Genomic DNA, 21,802 nt, shown 5'->3' with positions numbered 1-21,802 from the left:
AATTGGTGAAAGACTCCTGCTTTTCATTCACCTCCTTCTCCTGGGCCTCCTCCTGGGATGCGCTGTAATGAAGCCGGTTGTTTTGGTCTCAAAGTCACAGTGACACAATTACACCGATTCGGCCAGCATGCACGTAACCATGTCAACGGCCGATGATCAGGTCATTTCTGTGTCTTGTATAAAGGCTGTTGTCTCAAAAGGTGTGCTGTTCAGAGAGAGGGAGAGAGAGTGGGAGGAGCATACATGCCCATGTGCCAAGCCATCAGGACATCTGTGGAAACAGAGAGTTCGCGGTGAGGGCCAAGTTGGCCATTAAACTGTGCCTTGGGAGCGACCCCTCAGTGGGATGTAATGTGTACCACTGAGTTCTGGCTCTGGCTCTCCGTCATTGAAAAACTGCAGTTAAAAAAAAAATGCTGCAATCACGCTCCTTTGAATGGTAAGGAAAGTTAGAATAAAGAAAGAGTGGGCTGCATTCCTTCTTTCAATCCAGTGAAGGCAGTGGTGACGGCTGGGCAGCGAACAGGCAGACATTTAAGCACGTATTCCTGATGGGAATTAAAATCCTCCTCCCAATTCATTTTGCAACGCGATCGTTTAATCAGTATATCATTATGGAATATACTGAACTTTGTGTGTGAAAAGGCAATTTATCTCATGACAAGTATGATAAAATAACTCATTCTACAAAAGTGTCCGTAGTGCTGCCGCTCTCTCAATGCAAACTGCAGTTTCTGAACGTCACCAAGGAAGGGCAATAATTATTTCTCATTCCTCCCACAATCATGTCTTCCTTTTGGCAGTTTGTCATGAATTGGAAGAAGGAAATTCTAAGAGACAATGTTCAGATATTCATTGGCCTCTTTTGTGAATGAATTCAGATTCTACATAATTATGTTTTTGGGTAGTCTCAGCTTCCAGTTTTCATTCTTTCTAATGATGCAGCGACATATCTGCATATGTTGTGTTATACCAAAATGCATTCGTTTTACGTGAACTCTCTCTCTCCCTCTCTCTCACACACACACACACACACACACGCACACACATACACACACATCTCATATCAGTCTCTCATCTCCGCGCAGTCCAGTTTGATGTATTATTATTTTATCCCTCATCTGTTTTAAGTGCTGCTTTTGCTGTCTTGATTTATTTTTGCTCTGACTTTTGAAGTGTCTTAAATAGGCCTCTCGGGCCTTGTGTGTGTGTTTTATAGTTGTCATTTTTCATACCTTCAAGTCAAAGACAAAAACTGATATTGATTCATGATATGGATTTTTACCCTCAAACATGCTCATCCTCTATCTGAGGGATTTATGAACCTTTTCGGCGTCGGTGTCTCGGACGGGATCTTTAGCGACTCAGCTGTCCGCGTTTACAGCCTGTGATCAGTTCATGTCGGCTGAACTCCAGCGCCACGGAAAATAGCGGATAGTGCAGAATGTCTTCCACAATTCGTAGAGACGCTGACATTGATGCATTCTGCAGGTAGCCATGACTGGCGTTGCATGGTCAGAGTAAACAGGCAGGATATGAGTAATGTTATCTGTGATCAGACTAAATGGTCTGTCAGGACCCAAGGACGGACACAATCCATTCTGCTGCCTTCATTCTGTATGTGTCTTTGTGTGTCCTGATCAGTTTAAATCAATATAGTTACTCAAGGTTAGCTTCTGGTTAGCCTCTCATTTGCACTTGCTAAAAAGGGCTTCAAGACGAACAGAATCCTTTGATCAACAATTAAAATCATTATTTTTTTCCCCCTCAGACGAATGTAGGGAGTAGGAAGACTCATTTCAAGTTTGAAAGCCACTGAGACATTTCATTTTCTGTCCCAACCAGGCAATTACCCCTGAGTCCCCTAATGTCTTCTCTCCACAGTCAGTTGGTTATTCATGCCGTGCTGTTGGGTTTGTCTTGGCCGACTGTGCATCCAAATGTCAGCAAAATTTATGCCACGAAGGCCGACATCAAACATCGGCCCTGCACCGTGTAGCAAGGCTCACCGTACATTGGGGACAAAGTGTTGTCCTGAAGGTGAAAATATGTTCATTAAGCCCTTGAAAAAGAATTGGAAATCTGCACACAAGGTAAACTTCTTGCCTGAAGGCGTTTTAAATAAACTGTTTTTGTTACTGCATCGATTCTCTCTTCTTGACAGGTTTTAGAAGTATCTTTTTTTTTAGAATTCTACATTTTGCGTTTGATGTCTTCCACCCAGGGTTGTCTGTTTTAAGTGGGCTTATTCATCGTGCTTCTCCACATGTAAGGTATTATTAGGAGTGAGAGCCATTTCACACCATTACTTCACATTGTGTATTTTGAATACTACAAATGCACTCGCTAGCAAGTTTGGAACAATTATTCTGCTTTTAATGTAAATGCACTCGACGAAATGTTTTTAAAAGACGTCTCTCAAAAAGTCTCTATACGAACCACATTTGGTGTAACAGATAAGCACAAAGCAGTTTGTTCAATAAAGGTTGTCTTTTTAAGACTTTTAAAGGCTCTGTGTGTGGATAAATATCCTTTCAGTCATGTTTTCCTAAAGCAGAGCTAAAAAGATGCGAGTCACTTTAATTATCCCTCCCTGCCTTCTCCCCACTGCAAAATGCAACCTCTTCATTTTTGCACCAGCCTCCATGTCGTATCAGTTGCATGAACAAAAGTGACAGTATCTGCCAGGCTTGCTTATGTAACGCATGCAGTACAGTATGAAGTAAACACAGCTGGCTTGATGCGGAGCAACACCGCCAAGTGCAGTTCAGCCGCAACTTATCTTTGCTATTTTTTTTCTGCATTTGCAAGAACAATTCTGAAGCCATCAACGCGTATGAAAAGTATCCCTTCGCTTCAAAATAAACTCATTCAAAATCAATGACATTATTGAGTCATTAACAGTACCGGTAGTTCTTTTTTCTTCTCTCTCTCTGCATGACTTCATACGGCTGATGAATTACCCTTCTTTTTCCTCAGATTACAATATTGAATTTTAAATAGCTCCATCTATGAAAAGGGCAAATGATCCGCCCAAAACATCATTAGCCAGATTTGTTTTCAAAAATGTAAAATGAAATGCCCTCAAGTATTGATCTTCACTGATTTTCATGGGCGATTATGAGAATTGATCAAACCAGTCAGATGCAGGAAGAAAACCTCTAATTAAGTTTTTTTTTAAGTATATCTATTAATCTGCATTTTTACATCTGAAATGTACAATGTAATTAAAGAAATTATTATATTTTCTCATGTTTGTGGATTATGTTTCTGTTCAGCAGCGTTTGCCTCATATAGGTTTCCTTGGTTCATCTCAAAACGATGGCTACTTTTAGCATCTCGCATCACTTACAGCTAATGCTCCAAGATTATGCAATTGAGCAAGGATTCCCTTACTGTTTCTCTTCTCCAGATTTCACATAAATTGTCCTTTAAGGATAAGACTTTCTATATTCTAGATTTTTCTTATTGTCTACAAAAGTGCACAACCAAAAATGTATTTTTCAGCTCCAGCCTCCGTTGTTCCTGGTTTGCACAGCAGACATTTTGAATTGTCACAATGACAAGTTGGTTGCATTGAGTGTCCCAGTGACAGCAGGTCTGCACAAAATATAGCAGCAATGCAACAATCATTAATAGTTTCTTGCTACAGGAAAATGTCTGCCCTGCAGCCGCGTATTGATGACACTGATCATTGTGCTCAATAATAAGTGAACCCTGGTGAGATTTTATGCTCTGCTGCTCTCGGTTTCCGCAAATAGAAATGGCATGTTGTTTTGCTTTTTGTCAGCAGCAAGAATTTGCATCACAATAGTTGAATTTGATGCAAATAGTGAATTTGAATGCTGAAATGACTTGCCTCTTTCCGTTCTTGCAACAATTCCATTTAAATTCACCGATTTCTGGTGATAAAGGTGTATCTAACAAAGACCACAGATTCAGCTCTAGACGCTGTTGCTGTGTTTCTGTAAGAAGGTTAAAAACAGAAACAAATATTCACATTTGAATTTACAATCTTCATGAAATCCATATTTTATTTCCTGCCACGTGTGCCATGCGTGGACTGAAATCAAAAGCAATCGAAACCAACAAACGGCATTATAATTCATCAATAACGCATAAATAACTTGACATATCCATCCAAACAGACTGACATAAATCTCATATTACTTGTTGCAACTCTGACGCCGCAAACCCCAGAGCTGCTAACATAGCCGCTCGGCTATATTTTCATGGTCATTAATATTCATATGCCTTGGGTATTTTCATCCTTCAGTAAACAACAACAAATAGCAGCAGAATAGACAGTGAAGTATTGTTTTTACCTGGGAGGTCATCCTTTAAGTTTGCTTCTAGCTCTCGATTAAAATACAATGTTCTGCCACCGCTTTCGGCAGCTGTCAGAAATCTAGTGCGAGTGGAAAGCTGAGAAAAATAAATCCTCTCAGAAAGTTAAGGTTCCAGAACAACTTGTTTCAAAGGAGAGTCTATGACAGAAAAGGGATTTAGTACTCGAGTTGGATTTGCCATTGCATGGAAGAGACAAAGATGTAGTTTCATTCCTGTGACATACTCTGATCTGGCACATGCTTTGATTCGGTGTCATGTAATACTGTTTGTCAGGTAACATAAAAATGAGACTTCAATGAACTTGGTGCAGAAAAAGGGGAAAACAATGAGGATAAAAATAGAACAAAAAGTAATGGGAGAAAAAAAAGACACTTCATTGGTATGCAAATTCTGAACGTTTTTTCACCAATGTGAGAATGAAATATTTAATCTCGTGTAGAAGAATCCCTGCAACCACTACAGCAGGGCAGATATTGCACACAAGGCCTGCAGATATAATTCAAATTGTAATAAATAATGATGATTAAAAAAACAACAACTATGTACTGCCATTTCAGCCAAAAGAGACAAGTGGATGAGAATAATTATTTATTATATCAGATATTTGATGTTTAATCTGTCATAAAGTAATATGAAGTAATTGAAGAGACTCTGGTAGCAGAATGATCAATACCACATGGAGTCCAGACAGTGGTGGTGGTTGCTGATAAATCTGCTGAGACTGACAAAAATATGTACCGGTAATAAAGAAGTTGGTGAATCTCCCAAAATCATGTGGTAATTAGGAGTTTCAGGGAAAGTCTTATGGAAATAAATAGAGAAACAGAAAGAATCATAGCATCAAGCTGGTAGTAAGAAGGATGAGATTGAGATGTCACTTGACTGCCTGAGAGTGACAGCAGAAAATTCAATCTAAGCATGCATGATGAGGTGTGAATAAGGCAGGATGATATGATGATACAGTAAAATGTGCACTAGTTGTGCAGAATATCTTTTTTCTAATTGAGATATTGACTTAAGATTTCTAGTTGTTTATCAGTTACATTGCTGACTATGATTCAAATACAGTGAAACCTCAGTTGTCGAACATCATTTGTTCCGTAATTTCTGTTCCAAAACCAATTTGTTCCAAAACTGAAACTATATATCCCATAAGAAATAATGGAAACTAGATTAATCCGAAAATCTGTTCAACTTCCAAGGCAATTTAAACTCCATTTTCTTTTTGTTCGAATACCAACCGAGAGTCCACTGTACGTCATGATCTGCATTATCTTCCGTATTAATCACTGCACAGCCATGTCATCGTCTCCGTTATACAGAAACACTTGTGAGGGAGTGCTGTGGATGTTTGAGTCTTCACAGTGGCAGTCTTTTTTTCTTCTTCTCCATTTAAAGATTATTGCAGTCAGTTGAGGATGTCAATTTAGAGACGCTTGCCTGAACGTTTTTACATTAATCCTGTTCTAAAGTGATGTTAATGGAAGTGAAATCGTCACTGATTAGAGAGGTTTCTATAGTAACAGACAGTCAGGTCTATTTCAGGTACAGTTTCTCCTGTTGAAGCAGTCCTGGAATGTGCGTCATCCATTCACAATGCGTGGCAATAATCTTAATATGTTTCTTTGAATCAATACATACTGTATATTATTTAAGTATTTAATTATGTACGGGATGAATATACGAGTATATAGTGGGGTAACAAAGAATAGTTCCAGGAAAGAAAATCATGGTAATCTGAACATCTGAAATATTCTATCACCATGTGTTTAGAATAAAGGCTGATCCATAAGCGTTCATTCAGCCCTCATTAGCTGACAATGAATGAATAATCTGGACACACACCTGCAGTGCTCTGTCACTGCCGAAATCTACCAATGTGGGGGGAGTCAAAATAAATCCGGTGATGAAATCAACATTAACTTGTTAGAAGAAAAAAACTTAATCAAGGGCTTCTGTTTCAGATGTGGAACACTGTTAAATCCCACTATATTGTCTTGTATTTTAGAAGTGTTAATAACATGCTTTCTCTCCAGGTAAAGCCTACCCTCCGGAGTTCTACTACGATACCTACAGCCCCCTGTGGCAGAACAGACCCAGAGTCTACGGCTTCAAGCTCCAGTGGACCCAGATGAATCCCAACGCTGTGGACCGGATTGTGGCCTACAGACTGGGCATCAGACAGGTGGGGGATGTTTGGCCAGGCTTATATATCGAGTCTCTTGTCTTTCGTTCCGTGTTTCATGAACACTGAGGTTCATTTGTGCTGCAGAGAAAAGTGTGGGAGCTTCTTCACAGCACGAAAATATGGTTGAAAAGTCTGAAATTCTGACTCTAGGCATGATAATACTTGAGTCATTGGTAGTGGCCATCCAATTCTTCAACTTTTCACTTTCTTAGATGCTTTAGAGCAAATTTTGTGGCATGGTGCAATAGAGGCCTTTCTTACTGCAAATTGAAGCATATGATGGAAGAAGTTGGCACAGCTTGTGCTTGCTTGTTGTATCCCGTTTGGCAGTACCAAATCTCACGCTTTTGATTCAATGTCTGTCTGTCGTATTCGGCTGCTTTTTGATGATGCGAGTGAGCCTCTGCGGGCCGGGCAGGATAAGTAAGAACTTGTCAGGGGCCGTCGTTTCAATGGGTTCTGTAGTTTCAAAAATCGCTTCTGTTTTCTGTCTCCATCGGAAGCTCGGTGGAAGGAAACCCCGGAGAGACGACTAGAAAGCATATCTTCTCTTTTCCCTGCTTCACAAGTAAACTCCACAGATGACAGCCTTGCCGCATTGATGGATGGCATGGCTACATTTTCTTTCTTTAGCAATCAATGCACGCCCTCCTATTTTTCCTCTCTCACTCATCTTCCTCTTGCTCTTCCGCTAGGTCTTTGCAGGAACAGGTGTTGTGCCACCTTTGGTTTGGCATAATGAATTGGTTCGGATTGTCAAGGAAGCATTGCCTTGGAACTGCAAGCATTAGGCCACCATTTGGGGAAACTAACAACATACATTAAAAGCATCTAAGGCTGTAATGCTATATCCATCTCAGTTCTGCTCAGAATTAGCAAACATAGCCTGACAGTTGTCTTTGCAATGAATAATGCAATTCTATGTTTGTTTCACGATACACCCTCAAGGAATTGAAGCTTGAAAGCACATTCGAAACCGGTTATGTTTGTGTTGCACAATCATATTTCTTTTTCTGTCAGCCATCTTAGTTGTTCTGTTTGGAAATAAATGATGTTGTTGTTCTCACTGAGCCCATGTTTGTGCTTGCCAGGCGCCTGACTGTAAACATTTCGAGAATGATATGTTTGCATTTGCCTATTTCCAGATAATCGGCTAATTACCAACAGATTATTACATGTGCATCTGTGCTAGGACCCGGTGCAATTCAGGGATCAAATTAGCATTTCAACCTTTTGTTTGTTTGCTTATTAAAGAGAACAGTCTATTTTAGACGACAATCATTGTTTGGGCAAATTCATTTTCTTCCAAGTTTCTGTCTTGATAATCACAACAAGGTGTGTTTTGCCACCATTATTTCCTTCCTGCAAGGCATAACAGCACAGCCTCCTCTTTCTTTGATGGAAGAGATGATTTGCTGCAGTGAAAATTTTAAAATGTTTTTTTACTGGATTTATGACGTACGCTCTGTGGTCGTGGAGCTTTGAATTCAGACTGATAAGTAAAAATAAGTTGTTGTTTTTTTGATGAAGAGTTGAAACATAAAAGCAAATTGCATTGAGCAACTAGAAAAGCACTCAAGGAGCGCAGACCACCACCGAGCAGCTCATTCCCCTCATAATTAATCACATGTTGATCTGAATCCAGAAACAACTTTTAATTACCGCCAAACAGATTATCAGGATCCATCATGTTCTAGTTTTTTTGTTTGTTTGTTCCTGCAATAACTTAAATCCTGCAGTTTTTTTTAAAGTTGCCATAACAAATATGAACTGCAGCCACAAACAAATGAAATGAAATCAATATGTAACTCAGCGTCTTTGGGGGGGGGGGGGAAACATGTGGAGAATAAGAGGTAATGGGATGTAAACAAAAACCTTAATTAAGCCCAGATGTGTTGATTCAGTCAACATTAATGGAATCAAAACAGAAGTGCAAAAATCCATAACCCAATAAGTATGACTATGATTGAAAGCGTCTGAAAAGTGAAATGATTTTCTCAGTCATCTCAAGCTTGATTTGTTTTAAGCATTTGAGCACATATGATGTGGAAAAATAAGACTATTTGCTTTCCCTTGCCATTTTGAGCTTGAGGCAGGTTTTGCCCGCGCTATCATTTCTAGCTCGCTTCCATCCAGCTCTGGGAACACACAATATATAAGAAGAGGAACTCTTACCTGCAAACCAATGACTATAATGTGGGATCATCCGGATGCTCAGTAATTACTTAATTGATATTGCTCAAATATATTTGACGGGAATCGACAAATGCACACACGAACTGCTTCACTGAAATCACACTTTCATTTCCTCCTAGCACAGAATCTCTTTTCCTTTGACTGCGAAGGGCACGTAAAGTCACTAATTATGATGCAGAAGCTGCAACATGTTTTTGTGCAGCTTTGCCTCTTTCACTGATTCTCAAGGATAAAATGTACCGTTACCTCTTATCTCTTTGCCCCCAGCTACTGCGGCAACAAGCTCTCCATTTGTTTCTTTGGGGTTTTATTGTGTTACAAGACAAGAAAAGCACAGGCTAATTCTTTGTTTGATACCTGAGATATACTGACCTGAAAACAGATTTGCTTGCATATCCTGCATTGTGCAAAGACAAGGTGGGGAAGGGATGGCAAAATGCCATAGAGCACAATCATGTACAGCACAGCAATGTTGTTCTGGAGGCCCTCCTTGTAAAAGCATGTTTGTGACCACAATAATGAAGACTGACTCTTGCCTTTAATAGGAAAAATGAGATGGGGATTATTTTCTTTTTCCCACCACTTGCAAAATGATCTGTGTTGCTTGTTAATAGCAGAGAATTAGAGCTCCTTTGAAAGTAAATGCAGCTAATGAGCAGATAGCTGTCAACAGTGAACAGAGAATTTTTTATTTTTTTGGTTGTGTAGCATTTACTGTTGGGAGATCTTACAAATGCCTAAACAAGGTTAACTGGCAGATAATGCTGAATATTCTGCACTGATGGTGAAGGGAATGCATATTTACTCTGGCGACGTTCCCAATATGTTCCCAGGAGAAGAACATGAATTAATTCACACACACCTACAAAGCTACCAGGGATGCTATGGAAATGTAAGGAATCAACAGATTTTAATGTCATGATCGATTGTTTTATTGCAGCAGTATGGTCCTTGATGTTATGAGTTCTAGTTACAAGGGGATATCCTGCACCGTACTGTAGGTTTCTTGCCAGCTGGTATTTAAATATAAATTATTCACTCTCATGCTCTTATTTTTTTGGTCTCCTGGGCAGATCTTCTGGATCTGTAGTAGCTAAAAATTCCACTGTGTTTCACGGTTAGTCATTCAGCTACAGCGTCTCTCTGTTTGCTTTTTGGTTGGGCTGACACTGCACAGCTTTCGTCTGAGCCAGGAACAAAGGCAGTTCAGTTTTGGCCTATAAAAACAGGGCCAAAGGTTGCTATACATCTTCGCAGAGCCGAGCAAAACTGCAGATTTGAATTATTATTCTCTGTTTTTGTTGTTCATTTTGAACGACATTGCATAAAGACTTTTCAGCTTGCAGCCTTAGGGCGTGTCTTTTGTTGTTTTATTAGTTTCATTGATTTGAACAGTGGCCTTTGCCCGTCTCCTTAGTTCATTTGATTCATGGCCGTCCCCTTTTCCCCCCCCACGAGCCGCAAGAAGTTATGTGACATGAAAGAAATGCTGGTTAAAGCTGGTATACTTAAATTCAAACTGACTCATAACACAAGGAACAGTTGAGATTATTATTATTGCTTTAGTCTGGTGAAAATGACTCCTCCCCAGACTTTACACTATAATCTTTGAGATACTCTGTGACTGTTGTCACATAAGAAAACCAGGAGGGTGCCCAGAAACCACATCCGAGCTAGAGATATTACAGCAGGGGTGGGCAAACTTTTTGACTTGTGGGCCACAATGGGTTCTAAAATTTGACAGAGGGGCCAGGCCAGGCTGGAGTGTTTGTGTGAACTAATATAAATTACATGTAAAAGCCATTATATGAAAGGATATGGCCTTTTACAGGGTGCATTACAGGGGAAAAGGTAAAATGAATGAGGTTTATAATAAAATTTTATTTAATTATATTATTTGGACAAGTTCGGCGGGCCGTATTATAAAGCCTAACGGGCCGTATATGGCCCCCCGGGCCGTAGTTTGCCCATGTCTGTATTACAGGTTTACTTGTCAGCTATCAGACATTTTCGAGTCTCAACTTTCTGAAACCCATGGGTAGAATATGAGTTATAGACTGTGGTGGATGTTAATCTCAACGTTTGTGGATCCTCCTCTCTTCCAGATGGGGTTGCAGCGCTGGTGGGAGCAGGAGATCCCCGTGGACGCTACAATCAACAAAGGAGAGCTCATGATGCACAACTTGACCGAGCTCATAAAGCCAGAGTCATACGAGGTGCGCCTCACACCCATCACGCGTTTCGGCGAGGGCGACTCCACAATCCGAATCGTCACTTACAGCGGTGAGTGGCGCTGATGTCACCTTTCAGCTCATTCGGATGCATTTTAAAGTGAACTGCTGCATTAAGACACATGTTCGTCAAGGCTAGACGGTAATTAAAAGTTAGTTCTGGTATCGGCAATCATACTGATCAACCACGATGAAGATGTATTAGTTATGACATGCATGAGGACGAGCCGGTGAATTGCATCCCAACATGTTCAGTCATTAAAAGACGGCTTGAAATCGGCGTGCCAGTTTGAATGAAGGCTGGTCAAATGATGAATCATCTCCTCCTTGTGACCTTCATTACTGGAGTCAGGTCCAGAGTGGGACAGAAACGATTTCCCGTTTCTGTGAATCATCATCATCATGACATCACATATCTGATGAGTCAAACATGTAGTCTGGGTCACATGCAGAACCCCCCCCACACCTCGGTGAATTTTTGTGTGTGATTTCGTCTGTTATTGCCAGAGGATGTGAATTGTCTCCTGGGATATTACAAATAGCTTTAATAAATAGTGCATTCCATTATTTTTGAAAGGTCCACGGCATCGCAGACCCCATATGGCCTGTGTTTCAATGCAAAAAGGATTTGGCAATATTTTAGGATTTGCATTAGGACTATAAGAACAGAATAGCGGCCTCAGTGACCACATGAAGATTAGGACTGTATGATGCACCATTTAGACAATATCAAAACGCATTCTGTTTTCTGCAGACTGAAATAGCCTCTGTGATTGCAAATGTGACATACTCAAAAGCCATATTAGAACCCACAGAGGGCCCGGCGCCGGCGAACACATGCACAGCTACTGGAGGTATTCATTTTCAGAAACAACCCCCCAACTGTTTTCTGCCTATTGCTGATTGCTGAGGTCTCTCTGAGTGGTGCTGCTGCAGTTGTGAATTATTCAGTTTCACTGCAGCTCAACATGAATTGTGAGAAGTGGAAAGAACGGAAGGAGAGAGAGAGAGATGGAGCAACTTTCCCTCCTGCTAGTTGCATGACAGTACGAGTGGTCTCCTCTACTCAACCTTGAATTCTGCTGAATCTGTTCAAATTGCATCCAGTCAAACTGAAGTGAAGAGAATTGAGTCTAATTAAGAAAAAGAGAGGCACAGAAGGAGAAGCGGAAGTAGCGGGGCTGGGGCTGGGGCTGAGGAGGGAAAAAAATGAAGATGCAGAAGAATGAACTGAAGCAAAATAAAGCAACAGAGAGCCAATGCTGATGTAGCTGCCCAACAAGAGACTGGACTAATTATCACTCTAGGGCAGCTCTGTTCTCCCACGCACAGCGTAGAACCACAGCAGCAGCAGCCTAATGTGGGTCTGAGCAGGATCCTGTAAGATGCCCCGACATGAGAGATGCAGTCCATGATTATCTCCATTATCCCTCACTTTCTGTTCCAGAATGACCTTCTTGAGTTTATGTGTAACTAAAGTCAACATTAAATACTTGCATAATGAATAACTTTTACATCTAGATCATATTTCTCTGGTTATATTGAAAGTAATGCCCTGTTTTTCAAGAAAAACATTGTTTTTGTGTATTTGGAACTGAGGTAGAGACACTTGTTAAGGAACGGCTCAACATTTCTGGAAATACTCTTATTCCGTTAGCTGCAAACATCAGAGACAATTTCAAATACTGGAAGTCTGTTAAATGTAAGGCTACAGATGCCAGTTATTCCACCTTAGCACAAGGTATAAAGCAATTAACTGAGTAACTTTTTTGAGTTTCAGTTGGAACTATTATTCTATTAAGTGAGCTGAAGACATGCAAAGTGTTTTTTTAATATTATTATTATTATTATCTCCCTCATCCTCATCGGTGGTGGTGTGATGGCCGTGTTGTTGTTGCTGTACTTACAATAATGCAAAGCTTACCCTTTTGGCAATGGGGTTTTTTTAATTCTCCTTGCAGTGAATTCGATAAATTTGGCCCTGTTCTGCAGAATCTATGATCAGAACCGTAATCTGAGAAGTGAGCTACTGAAATAACAAGCTGTATAAAGCTGTGACTGGCCAATTAGAGCAGAGAATTTAACAAAGTATTGCCTTGTGCTACGCTAACCACCAACTGACAGGTAACAATCGTCTAATCCAACTCTCCTTAAGAGATAAAAACACAATATTGAGCTGGGACTCCCAGGGCCCTTGGCAACACAGATACACTCCCCCTGGCTCTAGCTTCATATTCAGTGGATACGCATGGCAATAGTATTGATCTTCTCATCTTCTGCTAACAGTGCATGCGCTTTGTTGTTTTCTCCCACGTTTTATTTCTTAATCAATTACCATTTAAAGTACAGTGTAGCTGGAAGTCCATTAAGGAATCACATATATGGAGAGATCACAGAACGCTGTTGGACATCAGTTTGTCCAGTGGTCCGTATGTGTCACTGCAGAATCAGTGCAGAATAGGTAGACTGATAGAAGGACACACTACTTGTGTAGTTGCTCATGTTATTTTTGTCAGGATGACATGAGAGGAAGACTGGCAAATTGCATTAACCCACACTGTTATAATTCCAACTGCTAGTTGGAGCTTTGAAACTGAGACGGGGCTTTCTCAGAACGTCATGGCACCAACCCAGACCCCGTAAACATGATGGATGGGAATCTTGGAGAGTGTGTTAAATAAAAAATATATACGGTATATAAGCTGGCCTGCTGTTGTCTGGGGGTGATACTTGGCTGCAGCCATCGAATTATCTGCTGCTTTGTAATACAGCCGTGAACCAGGAGGGCAGGGAATCCTGCCAAGATGAAGTCAACGTTTGTGTATGGAAAGTTCTCCAGCTATCGCTGTGCTTTGGCGGTCAACGAGTTCGCTTACGTACATCTTGAGAACTATCAAAATTACACCTGGATCATTATATGAGACTGTTTAGGCTGGGAGGGGGTGCTGCAGAGTTAGGATGGAAATTAGAGGTGTTTGTGAAGCCTTTGTAGCGTGCTAGGATTTAACATCGATTTTGAGAGTCTTTGAAGTCATTTCGTCTTTTTAAAACCTAAATTGTAAATGTCCTGCATTTACAAAGCTCCTCTCTTGTCTGACTGACCATGCAAACGTTCCACAAAAAAAGCAATTGTTCACCCATTCAGCCAAACGTTCATGCAGCAGTGACAGAGGCTTCCAATTGACGTGCTGCTTGAGCATCAGAAACGATAACCCTTCACACAATAGCTCACCAATTAAACAGCCACAGAGTAAATTGGCGTTTGGCATCCTGCCCACAGAGGTGATACAGAAATGGTCAAAGAAAATGCTGTAAAATGTCAAAAGCATACAAGCCGCAGCAGTCCAAGAATCCCAGGGACCTGCTCTGTGCATTCCTGGACCAGACATATTCATATGGAATGCATCTGGATTTAGGCACACTGAGTCCACCTGGGGGTGTTGGAAAGAACTGGCATATTTTAATAACCGTAATGGAAGAAAGAAGCAGGGTGAAGCACGAAGGATTTTATAGGGAATAGGGAAAAATAGCAGGAAAATGGGAGGCTGAAAGTGAAAGATGAGGCAAACAGGGGGGGGTGAGCTGGAGGAATAGAGGAGAACTCGGCATCCGTTTCACAGGCCTGAGGCTCTTGGTTGTCATTTAAAACATTTTTCCTGCAACGACCCACATGATGTCCGTGCGCTGCAGTCTCTCAATGCAGCAGAGCCTCCCTGTGTGGCCCAGAGTAGATTGAGCAGAGAACGCCGGGTGTTGGGAAGCAGGTATTCACATTCTGCAACATAAAAGATTATTAGAGCTTTCATTTGCTGAGGGTGCACTGCCTGCTCTTTCCAAAATAATGCAACCCTCATAGTGCGGCGACATGTGCATCATTATTGAATGTTTTCTCCCATTTAATTGTAAATTACAATGTTATATTGTCTCATGTTTTCCATCCGTAAGTTCTTTCTACAACTCAAATAAACAAGTGGAACGTGCATTTTCATGAACCAACAAGCAGGAGTCACCTCTTTTTTTTAAAAAAAAAGGCCAATTCCACCAGCTCTGCGGCGCATCTTCACTCTTCAGCACATGTTTTCTTTTATCGGTTATTACTCATTTTAATTGGTTAGATTAAAATCAATTCTCCCCACCAACAGTGGGGTTCCATAAATCAAGCAGCAACGTGCTTTTGCGGTGAATCCTGATGTATTGCATCTATTCAGTCGGTCAGCAATCGATCATGAAAATGCTCATGAATCTTCTTGACAGGCTAAATGGTATTTACTCTGCAAAAAGTGAAGTCCCGACAAACTAGCTCGGTGCTACTCTGCGTGATACCCTTGACCTTTCTGTGTTTGCTTCTGCGGTGCCATCTTAAATTATCAATGAGGGAAGCGTTGAACCGAGGTTCGGTGAAAGGAATGCAAAAGCTGCTGTACGCATGCGTTTGACTGGAATCACATCAGTTGTTGATCGAAAAGCCCCCCCACCATGATGGTGTTGGAAACACAGAGGGAACAATAAGCAATCAGCAGAAAACTACTTGTAGTTATTAGTCAGGGCTTGGGTTTTTTTTTATCGACCTCTAAATGGAAGAATTAAATAGACTGAGTTCTGTAATTGGAAGTCACCTTGAAGGCGACCATCAGTAATGTCATTTAACGGCAGTAATGATAAGCCGTTTTTCCACTAAGCTTATTAATGTGGTCAGGCTGGTCCTCCTAATCCCTTTGTCTTTTTCATTTGATAACAGGGGGCGAGTGACTGCTGTCACCTTTTCCACCCACACATCTTCCACTCTGTCCACTCGTTGCTCATTGAATGCATGTGTTGCACTGGATAGCTTTCTGTTTGCCCGTGTCTTGTTGTTTACACTCCACAAAAAAGAAAAACCACTCGATGAAGAGGGACTCGGATCTTTTCTGATGTGCTACTTGTGTTCTTATATCACTGGTGGGATTTCCGATCTTCCTATAGGTGTCTTTCGTTTCCTTTTTGCAGCAGAAACATTGACTTAAGAGTAGGTTTTGTACATGAAGACGTTTAAGAGCGCGGTCCCTAAACAGCGGATGACAGCAGGATGCAAGGATTGATAGAAGCAGCTACTGTGTGCATGCTTGCGTTGTGTTCACTGTAACTTTGTTCCATAACGTTCCGTAAGCACATCTTTTAATCAGTGCATCACGTGATGTTCGATAGCCAGGATATTCTGCACTAATGACTTTCCCTGTCCTTTTTCTTTCACAGCTCCCATCAACCCTCACTTGAGTAAGTGATGTGTACCTCACATAGCATGTCCTTCTAGAGAAAACTCTCCTTCTGTCTCTGCAAGAACAACATAATTATTGTAACTGCAAGCTCTTAAGATGCAATTTAAGGTGTTCTATAAGGTGGCACTAAGTTATGTGGAAATAAATCAAACTTAACTTAAGGAATTCCTAGTAACCCTACATCTGCCTGTTGCACGCTGTGAGAGTTTGAGATCTCTGCAGGAATTGATGGGTGGAGTGTGTGTGTGTGTGTGTGTGTGTGTACACTTTGTTATTGTGCTGCAGTGTGCCGTTATGTATTGTGCTTTCTTTATTTCCTGTATTAAGATGCATTTTTTGTCGGGTTTTCACACTAACACTGCCAACAGAATAACAAACTCCTAATCACCAACATCATTACCCAAATCCCTGAAGGAAACCTCCTTACCTGATTTGCCTCTGCTTTTTCCACTTGTCTGCCTCTTCTCCAAATCCTCCTATCTCCTCCATTCACAGAAGGTGGAACAATTTTCCTTAGCTCATAGTGGATGGGGGGGGCTTAACGTCTAACGCTGGGAGCTAGGCCTCCATTTAAATGTGGATGCCTGTGAGGAGAAGAGTCAACAGTGCCTGCAACTCGGCCCCTTCCTCCGCTCGCTCACTCTGCCGATTCTTTCTCTCCTGCACTCCCTTACTAGCTTTTCTCCGGCATCGTTTCCCTCTTTGTCCCCTTTGTCCATCCGCCCACGCTCTTCATCACTCTGTGTTACCTCCATCACCAAAGTCAAAGCAGCAAACTCTACTCCTCTCAAGGTCACCACTCTAAACTGCTCCCAGCTATGTTTTAATAAATCAATGAATATTTAACAGAACACATGCCTGCATCCTGAATCCAAATATTCCTTTTTACTATCTCATTCAGGACACTTCTCGGCAGTGTTGTGTCTTTTATTTTGGGTGTTGTTGTTCGTTTGCTGCAAGGATTAACTGGAGGTTTTGACACTAGAGATGCTCCCGGCACCCTTTCATTACATTTAGTGGACTAGCCCCCCACGCATATGATTTCCAACCTACTATCAGTGCTTTCACGTTTGCCCTTTCCCTCGTATGTGATGTATTTACAATTACTTTTATTTTTTTCTTGAAGTGTGACAAAACCTTCATTATCTCCCTGAACACTCCACTAGAAAGAAAGAAAGCTTTATCGTTGTCATTGTTACACTGCAAGCACACAACAAATTTATTTTTGCACCTTAGTACAACGGGCAACTTGAAACTACTTCACTACTTTAAAAATTGCGGTCAAAGAGGCGTGGAGAGCGACAAAGGAGGAAAGGGGAGGTTGGGAATTGGGGGGGGGTGTAATATCTACATGACAGGAGATGGGGCGTGATAAAGAAGGAAGGAGGTGGTGTCCATTTGAAAAAGTGATTACACAGAGTCCTGCTAGTGAGGCAAACATCCAAGGGCGATCAACAAATCTCTACTTTCAGCCATAATAACAGAAAGTTTCTAAAATCACTTCAGCAAAAATGACAGTTTTGTAGCTCAACCTTCATCCTTCATTCTCGGGGCAATGTGTGTGTGATTGTGTATTTATTAAATGCAATCCATGTCTTAATAGTGGGCTTTAATGGTATACCCTCTGGGAGCCAGTTCAGATACACACAGGCTCTTCATCATCTCGGCGGTTCATGCTCCTTCATAATGAAGTGCATGCTAAAGTCGGGTTCTGCTCTCTCATTCACCAGGAGAGTTTCACTGCAGCTTTGAGGATGAGCCAATCTGCATGTTCACGCAGGACAAAAACGATGACTTTGACTGGACACGTCACAGCGCCGCTACCCGCGACACAAAGTACACGCCCAACACAGGGCCCAGTGGGGACCGCAGCGGTTCCAAGCAGGGTAAGTCACCTGAAAGCTTGATTTGAGATTGAACTGTTCATTAAAGTGGTTATAGCTTAGCTGCATGAGAGGTGGACTTTGATTCAAGTTAAAGGGGAAATAGTGAACTACCTGCAGCTATCATAAAGTGACTTCTGCAATGTTACATTTTTATGCTGTAGCAGTGAGAGCAGCAGCTTCTCGGGAGCCCTATGGGGACAGAGTTCAATTAACGTCTAGGCTATTCCACCTATTCTGACTGGATTTCTCAGCTTTACTTCTGTTCTGGAAAACACACACATTTATTCAGCATCAGTAAATATCATATTGATGACATATTCACATCAGGATAACAATCACCTGAACATTCTCCCAAATAGTGTGTTATTTATCATATAATAGACTTCATATCCCTGAACAGAATCCGGTTCCCCTACCAGAATCCCAGCCGTTTGTTAAGCACGTGAGGCTTGTACATACAAAAATCTGTTGGATGCTCTATTTTCATTATATATTCAAGAACTTAATAAATACAGAATTACCTAAATTAGATTTGTAGGAACCCATCTGAGGCGGAATATACTGTAAGTGCTCATTATGGTGCTGTAGCACCAGCAGCAGCTGAAGCAGTAAATAATGCATTGGCTTTAATCACCTAATGGTTTCAAAACGTCCAACATTTCATTCCGGGCCCCATTCCTGTTTGCATATAATTATCTGATATGAGATTCAACCAAGGGAGACATTCCATTTGCTTTTGGCTGGACAAAAGTGGAGCCTCTCACCAGGTACCTGCTACGCCTGCGTCCAGCGGACTCTGGCATCAGACGCATCGGAAGACTGTTTGCCATCTCCGCTGCTGCTGCTCATGATTCGGGAGTCTAAACGGAACCCCATCGTTATCGCATTGTACTAATAAAAGCAGAGGTGACCTTCATGGAAAACCTTTTCCATCGTTCTATCACAGGAGTCTGCTCACCTGCTGTTTCCTGCTCTTTAGAGTATAACAAAAAATGTGCCGGTCTTCAGTAGATTGTCAGAAACTGTTTGCGGGATTTTGTGCGTGAGTGGTTGATTCTCTCTGTGTGGCCCCGTGATGCGCTGGTGACACATTCGGGGTGTACCCCTCCTCACGCCCATAGCAAGCTGGAACAGGCTCCAGCAACACCCGTGACCTGCAAAGCAAAGGAAGAAAATGGATGGATGGATGAAAAACTATACTTTCAGAAATAAGAAGCAGCTCCTTCAGTAACCTGAATTGTAAAGCCAGGTGATGGAGTATCCCCCTGCATGCATTTATGTCTTTATATGTCCCTGTGCTTAAAGGTTTCTACATGTACATCGAGACGTCAAGACCACGAAAAGACGGAGACCGGGCTCGACTCGTGAGCCCGTATTTCAACATAGCACCCAAGAATCCTTACGGTATCACCAACCCGCCGGGGTACTGCTTCGGCTTCTTCTACCACATGAACGGAAAACACATAGGTAAGAGGATTCCTCACGTGCTTCAGTGTTCCCAAAGTGTATGGCAAATTAATCTGTTCTTCTTGGATTTTACTTGCCATATGTCTGCTGAGGAGGTATTCTTACTATATATATATATATAGTAAGAAGATAAATACATACAGGTACATTTGAATCTTAACTTGCTATCCTCCATCCTTGTGCAGAGTAGTCATGCCCAGGTAGAAAAGGGAGAACAGCAGCACTTTCTCTAGTAAGCTGTCAGACAGTCCCAATGGGAAGGGGAGGGGCTTTGATTCCTAACTTTCAGAAGTGCAACCATCAGGGGTTTCAAGCAAAAAGAAATATGTTTTTATTTCATTTCTCAACAAAACCCTTCAAAGGTGTGTGCACAAATGCAGCACATTAGTGCCGGCATTCCTTTGTGGCTGTAGATGGCAACCTCGCACGGCCCAATCGAGGCTGAAGGAGAGCTCTTTTCCTCTCTGTTCCTTTGGCTCCCTTCACCAGGGATGCAATCAGCAGGCCCACAAGCTAACACTGTAGACTCCTCTGAGTGCTTGCCCATGCGTTTGGGTGTGCTGAGTAAGATTGGATCTCTTGCGCAATAACTGTAGGCTCATGCATTGTTGAAAGCCTCCAGTAACGGGTTGTCTGCCTCATCGTCTGCCTGTATCATTAGCTGCTGTGCCGGTTCATAAACCGAGAGAGGGGCGCTGTTGGGTGGAGTTGCAGGGTCAGCTTGGTGTCTAAATTGGTACCATGAGAGCAGCTTGTTAGGTAGAAAGCCAGAACTCATTTTGAAATTAAGCCTAAAAAAGGGGAGGGGGGGGTCAGTAAGATTTATTTTAGAATGCCCTTTTTCAGAATCACAAAGGGAGCTTCAAATGTCTTAAGGCAATATTTAACACCAAACTCTTTCTGGCTTGTTATTACTTGTTAAGACTGAAGCCAACATATATCTCCAACTTTTATCTCGTGACCTCTCTTTGCTAACATCGGAGGTATCTCTTGTTATGGACCTTCACCGTAGACGGTGTGTCAGCCCTCATGGAATGCCTGTAAATTGTACAGGCTTTCTGAATTTAATAGCGTCTACAGAAATCCAGTGTTCTTCTGAAGAATAGAAGTGCTGCCCACGTTGTCAAAATAATCAAAAGGCAGGTCAGAGAGGACGTCACATGACATGGTCTTAGATGTTATACACCTTTCAATACTTTGCAAAAACATCTTACAGGTAACTCTATGCATGAATTGAATTTGGCATTGGTATCTTGAAAACACCCAGTGTAACCACACAATGATCCAGACTAATTCAAAGTAATTCAACTCAACCTTGAAGCTCTTAGCGGCCCTTTTACATGCAGAGCAAAGTGTGGACTCAGATAAGAGCAGCAGCCTTGAAGCAAAGTTTGTCTTACAGGTGAGACACAATAACTTGCATCTCGCTCCGACAGTGTCTTTTCCTTTTAGAGCCACTCCAAGCTGATTTTAAAATCCTACGTAAAGAAGTATTAAAGCCCCAAAAAACTTGGGCCCAAATCTGTTTGGAAAAGTTTGATTAGATCAGCTTGACACGGATCAGAAATAGTAATACATTCCTGATTGGTTCACTGAGGTACATGAAAACAACCCAAAACAAAGCAGCCTCTCATGTTCAAAAACGGATGTGTTAACGCTTTAAGAGACAGGTGGGACTCCATCATCATCATCGTCGTTACGACAAGGGGGGGAGAAGAAGAAGAGAGTGTCATCACGGCTTTTCAATAAAGGAAATCCCCATATCATTTTGATTAAAAATTACATAACACTAAAAAATACCGTAACTCAATAAATTGGTACCAAACGATAGATAAAGAGTGGCGCTTGCGAACGAAAGGATCAGTAACCTGTGAAGTGGCTAAAAGCTGCCAGCTATGGTCTACTCTCGCATGATTAGATGTCTACAGCGAACGTTTGGCAACATTAACTTCAGTATTCAGGTGGGACACCGGTGGCATCAGTCAGCTCCGCCCTGCACCTGCTCCATCCGAGCTTCTGTCGGACCTGATGCTCCAACTCCAAACGGCTCAGCATCATCTCTTCTCCTCTTGCTCTCCATTTGGGTGCATTGACTTTAGTATTTTTATTTTTTTTTGGTTAATCCATCTTATATTTTTCACATTGATTGCTAAAAGGCTGGGCAGCACAGTGGCACAGTGGGTAGCGCTGTTGCCTCACAGCAAGAAGGTCACAGATTCGATTCCATCT

The 21,802-nt window shown here is 41.6% G+C and overlaps 1 protein-coding gene across 1 annotated transcript in view; it reads left to right on the top strand.

Moving 5' to 3' along the window:
• The window catches only part of LOC137914108 (MAM domain-containing glycosylphosphatidylinositol anchor protein 2-like), an 82,079-nt gene that overhangs the window by 54,819 nt on the left and 5,458 nt on the right, over positions 1-21,802 (top strand). Inside the window, exons 11-15 of the mRNA XM_068757725.1 lie at positions 6,387-6,535; positions 10,840-11,017; positions 16,198-16,218; positions 17,951-18,106; positions 19,412-19,573. Of these exons, the coding sequence (XP_068613826.1) occupies positions 6,387-6,535; positions 10,840-11,017; positions 16,198-16,218; positions 17,951-18,106; positions 19,412-19,573 (666 nt within the window). The remainder of the gene's footprint in view (positions 1-6,386; positions 6,536-10,839; positions 11,018-16,197; positions 16,219-17,950; positions 18,107-19,411; positions 19,574-21,802) is intronic.

The sequence above is a fragment of the Brachionichthys hirsutus genome, unplaced genomic scaffold (assembly GCF_040956055.1).
Source record: "Brachionichthys hirsutus isolate HB-005 unplaced genomic scaffold, CSIRO-AGI_Bhir_v1 contig_783, whole genome shotgun sequence".
Taxonomy (NCBI): Eukaryota; Metazoa; Chordata; class Actinopteri; order Lophiiformes; family Brachionichthyidae; genus Brachionichthys; species Brachionichthys hirsutus.
Note: the sequence above shows the minus strand (reverse complement) of the source record. Positions and strands in the feature narration are given on the sequence as shown.